This window comes from Carassius auratus, chromosome 5, assembly GCF_003368295.1.
Source record: "Carassius auratus strain Wakin chromosome 5, ASM336829v1, whole genome shotgun sequence".
Lineage (NCBI taxonomy): Eukaryota > Metazoa > Chordata > Actinopteri > Cypriniformes > Cyprinidae > Carassius > Carassius auratus.
In genome coordinates, this window is record NC_039247.1 from 12,155,454 (window position 1) to 12,168,904 (window position 13,451).

At 39.6% G+C, this 13,451-nt stretch overlaps 1 protein-coding gene across 1 annotated transcript in view; it reads right to left on the reverse strand.

Moving 5' to 3' along the window:
• LOC113075862 (disabled homolog 2-interacting protein-like) overlaps positions 1 to 13,169 on the reverse strand; it is a 104,034-nt gene extending 90,865 nt beyond the window's left edge. Inside the window, exons 1-3 of the mRNA XM_026248523.1 lie at positions 13,104 to 13,169; positions 5,473 to 5,594; positions 3,687 to 3,813 (exon numbers count right to left, since the gene is read on the reverse strand). Of these exons, the coding sequence (XP_026104308.1) occupies positions 3,687 to 3,813; positions 5,473 to 5,594; positions 13,104 to 13,140 (286 nt within the window). The 5' untranslated portion in view covers positions 13,141 to 13,169. The remainder of the gene's footprint in view (positions 1 to 3,686; positions 3,814 to 5,472; positions 5,595 to 13,103) is intronic.
• Between the last annotated feature and the right edge of the window lie 282 nt (positions 13,170 to 13,451).

Genomic DNA, 13,451 nt, shown 5'->3' on the forward strand with positions numbered 1-13,451 from the left:
TCTGAGGCTGACTCTAGTTTTCAACAAACTCATACATGTACTGTACTCTTACACCATTTCAAACACTATGACAGCAATCCATCTCCAGTCCACCGATACTGAGGCAAGGTCCGAGAGCATCTCTTCTGCACAAGCACTTACCAGACTGACCCTCCGACTCAGGCCTTGTCTCAGACTCCATAACTTCACAGAGTGCTGAACTGCTGTCCAACAACTGAAAAACAGTGCTGAAAGGAGACAGGAGAGAGTTTGTCTACAGCTCCAGAAAGACAGTCAGAGGGCGAAAAACTGAGACAGAATGGACGCATGTGGTGTGCATGCAGATTGACTATTCCTGTAAGTTGCTGTCTCTCTTTCACTCCTACTTCTCACATGCTTTTTAAAGACACAGTATTAGTGACCAGACTTTTCACAAGCCTGCGGATTTTATACACAGTCTGTAGTCTCTTTACAGAAGGACAAATGAAACTGCCAATATTTATGGACACCTAATCCCACTAATGAATATGAGTCAAGTAAACACTGGTGACCACAATAAAGCACGTGCTCACATACACTATGATCTCATTCTGAAATTCCCCATGACACATACTAAGTATCAAACTGCGCACTACCATATTAGTGTGAATGAGCATTAATGAGCTACCAGCAGCCCATCAGTCTAAGCATTTCAAGGAGCCATTAATTTAGCTTTATTTGTGCTACATGCCATTGGTAAACATGAATAAGTAATAGGACAACAGCTTCACAATCTCTGTCTCTCTTTGATGTTTGTCTGTGATGGTAACAAGCTACATGCTACAGAATATACAGACAAAGAAGATAACAATACTATTATTAAGAACTTAAGAGATATTTTATAAAGGCTCTCTGATGCAGTTTAAGGTACAGTACATGATTTAAACTCTTCAACACCCCAGAAAAAAAGGGTCTGATGTTTATGAATCAAGTGGGACTTTTCCTGCTTTCACCCTCTGGTTCAAAACATCAAACACAATGTGCTCCAGTTCTCAAAGGGAGTAAAAGAGTGAGCTAGGAGATTTACTTCCGTTTCACTTTTATTTTAAACCAGTTATTCAGTACAGGGTGGGGGCAACTTTCAGTAAATCTGAAAATACAGTTATAAATCTGATCATATGTTAATACATGTCAATATATGTGTTACGAATTTGAGAAAACTGTAATATACTGGATATAAAATACAAGTATAAAAAACGTAAATCTGAATAAAGTTACATGTCCTGAAAATACAATGTAATGCACTATACTGAATTTATAATCAATTATATAACTATAGTTAATAAAAAACTGTATATTCAGATGTATATCTATATATTTAGACTTACAACAATATTTAAAACTATACAATATATTCATACAATATATTTATTTGATGTCCTGTGTGGTCCCAATAACCTATAATTTATTATCGTTTGTAAAAACAAAAACAAAAAAATTGGACGATAATTATATGTACTGTAGGTCTTTGAGTTTGAGGAAGCAAAAATGTTTACCAATTTAAAAAAAGACTCTCAGTAAATCTAATTGTTTCTGTCAAGCAGAACATGAATACAGCACAATAATTAAAAGCAGAACTGAGCCAGAGCCTTGAGGACTGTGCTAGGATCTGTAGTAGAATCTGCACTTATGGGTAGCTGTATGCTAGGCATGGCTCGATACCGCAGTTTTGGCTTTGTACTAGAATCTCATACCTCAGTACTGATACTAAATCGATACAATAGGTGACAAATAAGCAGCCACAAAACATTAACTGAATTAAAACACAGAGATGACCAGATTATTGTTGTTTCACATTCACAGCACGTTAAAACATCACACTCTTACTTCATCTGGACAAACTGAGCATCATTAGAACGATTAAATACCCCAGCTTCTATACTTGACCAATGTTATGATAAAACTCTATTGCAGTGACAGTAATTTCTTAATTAATGTCAGGATTGCAAATAATCAGTCGTTAATGTATAATATTTTGAGTAGAATAACAACACGCATTCATATTCAGTCATGTCTGCCGCGGTTTATTTTTGGATCACATAGCAGCACTGAACAGCATCCATTAGGGCTTATATAGTCCATCATCTCTATTAATTTTCCACAGTTTTAAGTGATCTGATGAGCATTAGCTGCTTCCAATGCTGTCAGTGTGTGTTTTCTCTTCTACAAAATATTGAATGAAAATCCTAAATTCTGAACTGGTAGTGGGAGTTTAAATGAATGTATCTCTGAGGGGAATTGACTGTCTTCAGAAAACCTGCCTTCATAGAGAGAATTTGTGTTCTAACTCAGACCGTCTGCTGTTTTTGATTCATGCAGATGTTTTATGTCGAATACTTTCACAAACCTAAAGTCAGACTATTCTGTTTTTGCTTTAAATTGTGAAAATGTACAATCTAATTCAAATCAAAAACTGCTAATGAAGCACACTTATTTGGATAGTGATTAAAATGCAGAAGTTCTGAAACAGTTTCCTGTATTCTGACTCATATAATGGACCAGTCAGGGAAAAACCATGATAAGCATTGAAACTGCCACAATCCTTTAAAAAACAAAAAAACAAACCAATGTCAGATATTTGGTCAAATCGCCCAGCACTAGGTTTCATTATATTAGTGAGGACATTTTTGAATAGTGAGGACATTTCGGACCTAAGAAGTATAGTCAAACCTGCACACACACACACACATAATAGCTAATATACTTTATTACTGTATAGCCTACATACTGTATAAGTCACCATTATGAGTGTTTCTAAAGTCACTATCACACTAAACAAATCTCGGTTTAAAACAACAAGAATCACACCCACAACCTTTGACTTTCAAGTACCCAAAAATGTTTAAAAATGCTTAAATAGTATTAAACCCAGAATAGTATTATAAATCACCAATGATCCTAGATCAGGCTTGTCTATATTCACTTCTGAAAACATCTAATTTTAAATCAATTTCCTAGAAATGTGTTCAGTATTTTAAATCCAGGTAATATAGGTGTAGTTAAGACACATTTTCAGTGAGCAAAATTGATGCTACACACATGCTAAAAGCATTGGTCTCACATAAACAACCACTCAACACACCTTTCAAAGGATTTCATTAAAAAATCATTCATTCGACAGGGCCCATTCTGCAGTAGAATGTTCATGGGAAAATATACATGCATTGGTTGGCTAGTCGAATAGCATGAATCAACATTAGCCAAATAAAGTACAACATGCACACATTATAGATAATAATTAAACATGTGAACAAAATAAAAACACAGTGTATAAAAGCTAGTCCAAACTGTAAGAACGAAGCACTGAAAGAAAAATCCCTTGCTTGATGAAAAGAACTTTGCAGCCAACATCCTCCCCTGCTGGCCTTAATGGAAATGACATGGCAAAAAAAAAAAAAAAAAAAAAAAAAAAAGTTATGATATGGTTTTATATTATAGGATTTTTGGTGGGGAGGAAACACATTTTGACTAAGACTTTATAAACTCTTTTTTTCATGCACAAAGAGGTAATTCTAGCAGATACAATATATTAAGAGTCAAGCATAACTACAAAAGTATGATTAAAAGTTTTACATTTCCTTATATTTCTAGGTTTTCTATGACCATGACAGACTCCGGCCCCTGTCCGTGTTGTAAACATGTTGAGTAACAGTAGGTAGTACACTCACCGCTGTCCACTGTGAAATGCCACTGGAATTCTGGGAACTGCGTCTCCACAGGAACACTGATGGTGCGACGCAGCAGTCTGGATTTGCAGGTGTCAGCCCTCTTCTCCTGTAGGAGCACAGGGTGTATCTGAGAGCGGAACACATGGAAGACAAACACAGACACAACTGAGCACATATTTGCCTGCTTCTCATCTCATAATTAATATATTCCATCTGAATTGAACAGATTCAATCAGAGGCAACAAGACATACACAATTCAAATAAAACAAGCACACAGATGGACAGAGTGTCAATATATTAAGCAAAGGACTTCTAGTGACTTAAATTACTTCTTGAATATGTCTATGCTATTTCATATATAATGGCATGTCATAAACATGTAAGAATAAAGCAGCTTAATATCATCATAAGGACAAAAATATATTTTTTAATAAAATCTTCATTTACTCACTAATGTTAGGTATGAATACAGAAAGAGAAATATGAGGAGAGTTTTGGAACCTAATTTATATATATATATATATATATATATATATATATATATATATATATATATGTGTGTGTGTGTGTGTGTGTGTGTGTGTGTGTGTGTGTAAAAATGCATAGATTAATAAAAATAATCTTACAAGTACAGTACAGAAAGTACATAAACAAATTTCTCCAAGCATTCAAGATCTGGTATTGCCAGAAGAGAATATGTTTTTTTCTCCAGCTTCAGCAGAAAATCTTTCACCACTGCCCTGCTTGGTCAGTAATAAAGGAGTGGAGATTTATTACAGCGCGGGTTCGACATACAGCGTGAGCTATGGGAGAGCGGAAAATTCTTTATCGACCACGGTACACAACACATATTCTTTGCAAGTGTGGGCCATCTATTGATTGTCCCTGTGGAACGCCGTGTGTCTTGGTTGCCAGGCCGAAAAGTGAGCTCGGAGTATGCTGATGTACCGCACTTCTGCACATGTCACATTGACAAACTACACACAGCTAACATGCTATTCACTCTCATGTGCTTGCACTAGTTCAGAATACTTTGCCCTTCTGCCTCTTTCCCTTTCTTTTTTCTTAACACTGTTTATATTGTGTTATATAATACTATATATAAGTAGTTATACTTATACTATCTATAAGTAGTTGTTACTATGCAAAAAAGAAAAGTAAAAGTGTAATTTATTTCTGTTTGGCAAAGCTGAATTTTCAGAAGACATTTATATATACATTCAGATAATAATAATATTGATATAGATATAAAAATATTTCTTTTTATATGATATATTAAGATATATTTATATTAAGTTTGCTGCAGTTACTAGAAGTATTCAGTTCACAAAACTCAGGACTTTGCTGACAGCTCAAAGCAAAAGAGAAATTTTCTTCTTAGTGCAAAAAAAAAAGTACTGTAAAAAGCCACTGTTACTCCCAAATACACTTTTTAGTTTAAATCTTAGCATTAAAAAGACATTTACAGCAAAATATCGGACTAAAATTATTATTTTAGTAAAAAAAAAACATACATACATGCATACCAAAGCTGTTCAGTGAAGTTACCTTCCTAAATATATGAGAGATGCAATGTGATCATATGCATTTCTAAACACCAACTAATTTGTTTTCAGTAACCCGATGACAAAATGTTTTGAACCCTGTTTACACCTACAGTATATTTATCACTGTCCACTTGATCAGATCACCTGAAAAGGTTGTAAATACCATAGCCAGTTATGAAAAATTGTACGGACATGTTGACATGAGAAAAGGCTCTTTCGGTGTCAGTGTGTATGATACCTCCTCTGTGTCCAGCAGCAGCATTTGATAGTCAGTGACAACACAGAATTTGGGGTTCCACACAGCATGTTCTGCACACGGGTGACCACATGACATCCAGTGGCCTGTAGGACCCCTCATATCTGACAAGACAAAAAGAAGACCGGAAATGGAGAATGATGAGAATGATAATGGAAACAACAATAAATAAATAAAAAAAAACATCTGGAAAATCATAAGAGATGCAAGGTGAAGGGATTTCTACAACTCTCTGTATGAATCATGTGTTTAAATACTGGCCTATGCCATTCCATTCACAGATCTGCAAAGCAAACAGCTCCTGAACCTGTAGCAGACAAGTCTTCCCAATGAAATGAGTGCATGGAACACATTTATATGGTAATGAGCCCCATGCATGACAGCTATTGCCACAATGAGATTTCCCAATTTCACCAAGTGAGCAAGAAATATTGCTATGTTAATCTGAGTTCAATATATGTAGGTAAAGTGAATTACAATTCTTGTCATAGTTTAGCTTTTTTATATCTCATATGAGACACTGACGTGCCGCATGGAACGTTAACAATCTCATCTCATTTCAGAAGATTGAACAAGCCTGCTAGACTCTGTTCTCATTCTCATTCATGATGAGCCTCTGCTTCTCATGCTGAATGAAGGTAAAAAGCCTTTTAAAGTAAAAACATTAATGAGTTGAAGTTTAGCTGTTACACTAAGTGTGCTTTACAATTGGAATCTGTGTCCATGGGTGCTCTCACAGCACAGCAACTGTGAAATATTATAGATTAATGTATTGTTTAATAACATCTTAATTAGTGTAACAGTGAATATAAAAAAAGGCCAAAACACAGAGTTGCATATTAAACAGCAACTTTAACTCCTTCCAATGGTGAGCACAGGTTCAGGGCTCAGGAAGTCTAGAAACATAAGGTGTGTGAGGTGTTATTAGTAGTAATATACAATTAACTTACAATACTGCTCAAGTTTTTGAAAAAAGATTAATTCCTGTTATGACAAAGCTGAATTTTCAGCATCATTACTTCAGTTCTTCAGTGTTACATGATCCTTCAGAAAACATTTTAATCTGACGATATAGTGCTCAATAAAAATTTCTTCTTATTAATTTTTTTTTTTTTTTTTTTTTTGGATTCTTTGATGAATAGGAACCTCAAAAGAACACAATTTATTTGAAAATTAAATGTTGTTGTAACATTATAATTATTTACTGTCACTTTCGATCAGCTTAATGCCTCCTTGCTGGATATAAATATATTAATTTCTTTTCAAGAACTCCAGAAATGCAATAATACAGAGAGGGATTAGACTTACAACACAGAAACTGAATTCAGGAAATAACGTCTATTAACAAAAGATGTGGCAAGACCTCTTGCCTCTAAAAAACTACTAAAGTTTAGTGAAAACATGGAATACAAAGACAAATCCTGCTTAAAATTCATTTGAATGTATTAAACTCTTGCACATGCAATCATGCAGAACAGATGTGTGTTAATGTGTGCTTGTTGTATAAAAAAATAGATAAAATAAAAAGTTTGATAACTTTGCTTTGTCTCTCATGTCTTAGTCAACTCCATTACTAATAATAATAATCTCCATTATTTTAACCATAAGCAATAGTGTGTGAGTTTCTGTAAGAGTATGTGAGACTGTGTATACAACACATTTAAATCCTGTATTCTTGAAATGAAAAAAAGTCTTGTGCAGATGCAATTAGCAGTGCAGAAGCATTCTGAATGTTGGACACTGTGCACAATCAACGCCAGCTAGATAATGAGCAACACACTTAATAGCCCCTTCGAAGGGATATACACACAGCTCAGAGATTTGAACATTTAAGACAACCAATACAAGTCTATCATGTAAACAAACCCACACGGGGGTTTGGAAAGATGAACATATGGCTAGATACTAATTGGTATAAGCAGTAACTTTTTTCCCAAGATAGAGGTAGCTCTGAAGTGGCCAACCTTTTCTCCTCGAAGCACAAATTGGCCTACATGGGCCAAGAAAAACAAACCACGATCTGTAAAAATAAAATAAAATTAAGACAAATGAAAAGTCCTGGATCATTGACAGGATGTTTTCACGCAGTATACATGGTGGGTAATTAAATGTGGTCTGCTGCTTCTTTCCTTCTCCTGTCAAGAAACGAGGGCCTGGTTTTATTCTCAGTTACTTCAAAAAGTCATTTGATGGCTCACAGCTTCATTCTATTATCGAGAGGTCAATCTGTATCTCAATCTGCTGAATCCATTCATGATGTGGTCACATCAAAAAGGAGATTAGTATATGCCATTGCCAAAGTGAAGCCCTTATCAGTGCAATAACATGCACACAAGGGAGGGAAGGAGAGAGGGAGCAAAACACAAATGGCACGAGAGAGGGAAAAAAGAGATTATTATTCAAGTGAGACATGAAGGAAACACAGAGGAGTGGAGGAGTGAGGCTGAATTTGTCTCTGTGGCCCATCTGTCAGGTATTGGTAAGGGAGGAACTCAGGTGCAGACAGGGATTCTCAAACAAAGGGTTTATTACAAAAAGGGGAAAACAAAACCCACGAGGGGGAAAACACGGAGCAAGGTAAAGACTAAATAACTAAAACAGGACTGGACTGACAAGATAAACAAGGACTCTAAATACTAACTATGAACACTCACGGTAATACAAGGACTTCAGCGGGTACAGCACAATCTCACACACAATCACAATTGTAGGACACAGTTGAGGTACAATCACAATGACAATGAACCGACGCAAGACAGAGCACACTAGGAGATCTAAATAGGGGTACTAATCAAGACACGACAGGTGTTACAGATAGGACAATCACGACACGACTAGGATAACAAGGGGGCGGGGCAAGGGAACGAGACAACACAAGCACATGGCCCAAAGACAAGGCCATGCGCTTGTACACAAAACAAGGGTCTGTCATGATCCTGCCTCAAGACTAGGAAAAATCAAGGACACGAGGGCAGGATGATGACAGAACCCCTCCCTTAAGGAGCGGCTTCCAGACGCTCCTCAAGGGAACATCAAACACGGGACATGACTGACATGACAGACTGGGACACAGACACAAACCAACAAGACATGACTAATAATAACAAAGGCAAACATGAAAACACAATGGCAGGGTTAGGGTGACAAAAAAAACAAACAGGGAAGGGGAGGGGGCGGGACCACAAAGTTCATGGGGGGCAGACCAGGGTGAGTGGGTGGGGCAGGAGTTTTAGGAGGACAGGACGAAGGCTGACGACGGGGGGTACGGGCAGGTCTGGGTGGTGAGGGGCGGGGAGGGGTCTCGGGACAACTGACAGGGGACATGATAGGAGCAGACAAGGGACGCGGGGCAACACTTACGGGACGCGGGGCAAGACTTACGGGACGCGGGGAAACGACAGCTGGACACGGGGGGACAACATCTACTGGACATGGGACGACAACATCTACTGGACACGGGACATCTACGGGACACGGGGCAACATCTACTGGACACGGGGCAACATCTACTGGACACGGGGCAACATCTACTGGACACGGGGCAACATCTACTGGACACGGGGCAACATCTACTGGACACGGGGCAACATCTACTGGACACGGGGCAACATCTACTGGACACGGGGCAACATCTACTGGACACGGGGCAACATCTACTGGACACGGGGCAACATCTACTGGACACGGGGCAACATCTACTGGACACGGGGGGACAACAGGACACGGGACATCTACGGGACACGGGGCCACATCAACAGGATACATGACTTCATCAGCAGGACACGGGGCAACACTCACGGGACACGGGGAGACGACGACATCTACGGGACACGGGGAGACGACATCAGGACACTCGGGATTTCTGGGGACAGGGTCTGAGGACAAGACAGGACTGACGGGGACTTCTAGGATACGGACAAGACTAGACAAATAATCAGAAAAGGCTTTAGCCGCTAAGACAATTGGCATCTCCTTACGAGATGAGATACACTGAACTAAAGTCTTTGCTGCAGAGTCGGCCGCGGCACTCTCCTGCGCTCTCACGACTGCCGACTTGCATACTGCCCTTTTCTTTGCCGGCTCGGGCACGCCAGCGCTCACCGCTGCTGGCTCGGACACGCTCACCGCTGCTGGGTCGGGCACGCCAGCGCTCTCCGCTGCTGGCACGGGCACGCCAGCGCTCTCCGCTGCTGGCACGGGCACGCCAGCGCTCTCCGCTGCTGGCACGGGCACGCCAGCGCTCTCCGCTGCTGGCACGGGCACGCCAGCGCTCTCCGCTGCTGGCACGGGCACGCCAGCGCTCTCCGCTGCTGGCACGGGCACGCCAGCGCTCTCCGCTGCTGGCACGGGCACGCCAGCGCTCTCCGCTGCTGGCACGGGCACGCCAGCGCTCTCCGCTGCTGGCACGGGCACGCCAGCGCTCTCCGCTGCTGGCACGGGCACGCCAGCGCTCTCCGCTGCTGGCACTGGAGGAGACAGGGTCACAGGACCGGCAGGCCCCCTCTTCCTCCTCTTCCTCCTTGGGCGCGGTGCAGAGGCCACAGCTGGGTCAGAGGCGGGTTGGGGGAGTTTGGTCTCGGGCAGGGCAGTCTCGGACGCCGAAGACTCAGAAGTTGACTCCCATGAAAACCGTCTCCCTCGTTTCATGGGGAGACTGCTGGCTGAGGAGGGCACCTCAGGAGCTTGCCTGACCCCCCAGGGTTGCCACGGCCAGGACACGACCCTCCGGGATCGCCGGCAGCTGGGTAGGTGGGGACCTCTGGGGCTCCTCCTCTCGCCCGCTCACTCCGGAACGACCTCCCCTGGTCCCCCGGAACACCACAAGGCGAGAGCCCTCAAAACGATCTCGCTGGCTGGCTGATGCCATCCAGCATTGCCTCCTGTCTGCTGAGTTCCTTGGTGGTCGGTTCATTCTGTCAGGTATTGGTAAGGGAGGAACTCAGGTGCAGACAGGGATTCTCAAACAAAGGGTTTATTACAAAAAGGGGAAAACAAAACCCACGAGGGGGAAAACACGGAGCAAGGTAAAGACTAAATAACTAAAACAGGACTGGACTGACAAGATAAACAAGGACTCTAAATACTAACTATGAACACTCACGGTAATACAAGGACTTCAGCGGGTACAGCACAATCTCACACACAATCACAATTGTAGGACACAGTTGAGGTACAATCACAATGACAATGAACCGACGCAAGACAGAGCACACTAGGAGATCTAAATAGGGGTACTAATCAAGACACGACAGGTGTTACAGATAGGACAATCACGGCACGACTAGGATAACAAGGGGGCGGGGCAAGGGAACGAGACAACACAAGCACATGGCCCAAAGACAAGGCCATGCGCTTGTACACAAAACAAGGGTCTGTCATGAACCTGCCTCAAGACTAGGAAAAATCAAGGACACGAGGGCAGGATCATGACACCATCAGTAAGGTTTAAAATCCCCCTTTATCCACAGAAAATGAGAAATGTGTTTCTTTTACCCCACATTACAGTGGATATCATTTGAATTATCATTCATTTTATTAAAGTCATAAACTTTAAAATTAAAACAAGTGTGTGGGGGAAAAAGCAGACTATCCAAGTAGCTTTCTGTGAAGCATACCCTTCTTGGATAAATGCACTAAATTAACTCTCACACATTACCAGTTTAGCACTGCACATCTGTTATCCTGCTAATACATTACTTAAAAAGATAATTAGCGACAGCAGGACAATGCATTCAAGGAGACCAGCACTGGATCTTCTGCACTATACAGCTTGTTCTTGGATAAACACAAGTAATTGGGCATTTCCCTCAGAGAAAACAAGTGAGAAAGAGCTAAACCTGTAAGATCCAACAACCCTTTACATTTTTTTGGTTTACTTTGAATCAAACGTAAAACTGCTTGTGCATTGAAACATCAGGAAAACCAAGTCTGATAATGCATTGCAGAAGATTGAACAACTAACACCATAAGCTCTACTGATGATGTGTGAAATGTTGAAGGTGTCTAAATACATTTTAGTGTGACTGTACATACTACATACACACATAAATACCATTTTGCATAAAAGCCATTCTCACCTATAGACAGACTTGCCATAGTTTCTAAATCTAACATTTCATTATCTTTGAAATAAACCAAAGATGATCACTAGAAATGTTCTTTACACAAATGTGCCATTTCATTTGATTTAATCAAAATATGAAGAACATTACATAATCAATCACAACAAAATAAAAACATTTCTCAGGCCTATAGAAGCTAATAAAAAAAGGATTCTGTTTTACTACAGTTCAAGAGAAACTTGAGCACAAGAGAGCCATAGATTAATAACTTCATTATATGATTAAATGTAACCAATTTCTAAACAAAAGACTGGATAAAACAATCTATGATGAATTTGTCTAAGTAGGTCAGAGAGTAATACAGCAGCTGATCTGTTTTCTCTCTCTCTCTTTCTCCAGCTGCTCAGGTCTGCATGTGTTCTGCTCTACTGTATTTCAGGCTCCAAAGATCAGGCATATTTGGCTACAGAATGTGTGGACCAAAGTGTCATGTTCACACACTCACATTGTTACTTCGTCCATCATTATTGATTACTGATATTAATAATGCATGTTTCCTTGAGAAGACATCAACTATTTTTCCTTCATGCATATATAAACACACAACCACATGCCTCACATGCATATGGATCATTTACGGTTTTCCCAAATCTTAAGTTTTTTTTAAGCCATCCAATCAATCTTATTTTATGTCAGAGCAAACAACATTCTCTATTAAACACTGTAAAAAATATCCTGCTAAATTTAAAATTTAACAAATAATCAGCTGTGGTTGCCAAAGATTCACAGTAAACAACAACAACAACAAAAACAACCACAATAACAATGTTATATGTATTACAGAATAGTATTAGTGTACCTGTATATTTGACAAATTATAACCAGATATTCACATCATGTAAAATACACATTAAAATACATTTTAATATACAATTAAAATATACTGATAATACAGGTAGAATAATAAAAAGACACGATTAATCAGATTGGCCTATCCATAAAACATGGCCAATATTCGTATAAAGACAGTGCGCAGGTCATACACACATATACAAAATACCATCAGGGTAAAACATGTAACTAAAATCATGCAATAAACTTGAACTAAAAACAAACAAACAAAACACTAAGAAAGCCCTAATGCACATTACAGTTAACAAAATAAGGAGAAACAAAACAAAATACAATCACATATGGGACACACACAGGGACTTATGGAAATGTTTAAGTTTTTTTTTTTTATGTGAATTTTTGTTTTTCAGTATAAATACTTTATATATTTAAATACATTATGAAAAGAACACGCACCTGTTGAAAATGTGCAGCCAATGCATTGAAAAGAAACCAGTCTTGTAAAATCAATACTGTATAAACACTGAAGTCACACACAAGAATACACCCACAAAGACTAGCCAGTTCAACAAATTGAGCCTGTTATCGACAACAAATTGAGCCTGTTATCGACAACGACAAGGTGAGCCAGCAAAAGCTAAAAATAATGACATACAGCGAGAGTAAAAGCAAACTGAGAGAGCATTCAAAGATGTTTACCTGAGAAATCGGTGGACGTGCTCTTTTGCCTGTTCATTGCCAGTTTCTGTAGTTAGCCCTTTAGTGAGTGAGCAACATATGCTAACAGTGTGTGTGAGAACATGCCGTTACCATGTGCGTGTGAGCGAGCATGCATTTTGCACGCTGTGCTTTCTGTAGACTATTTACAGTCAACTGAGTTTTGCTCTCTGGCAACATAACTGTTACATATTATCACGCTCTCTTTCCCTTTTTTGTTTTGTAGAAAGTCAGTCAAAGCTGGTCATACAGTACATTTCAAATTGCAGATCACAAATGGCAACAAGTATTGATTAATTTAACAGAGAAAGCAGAATAGGATGATGTTTT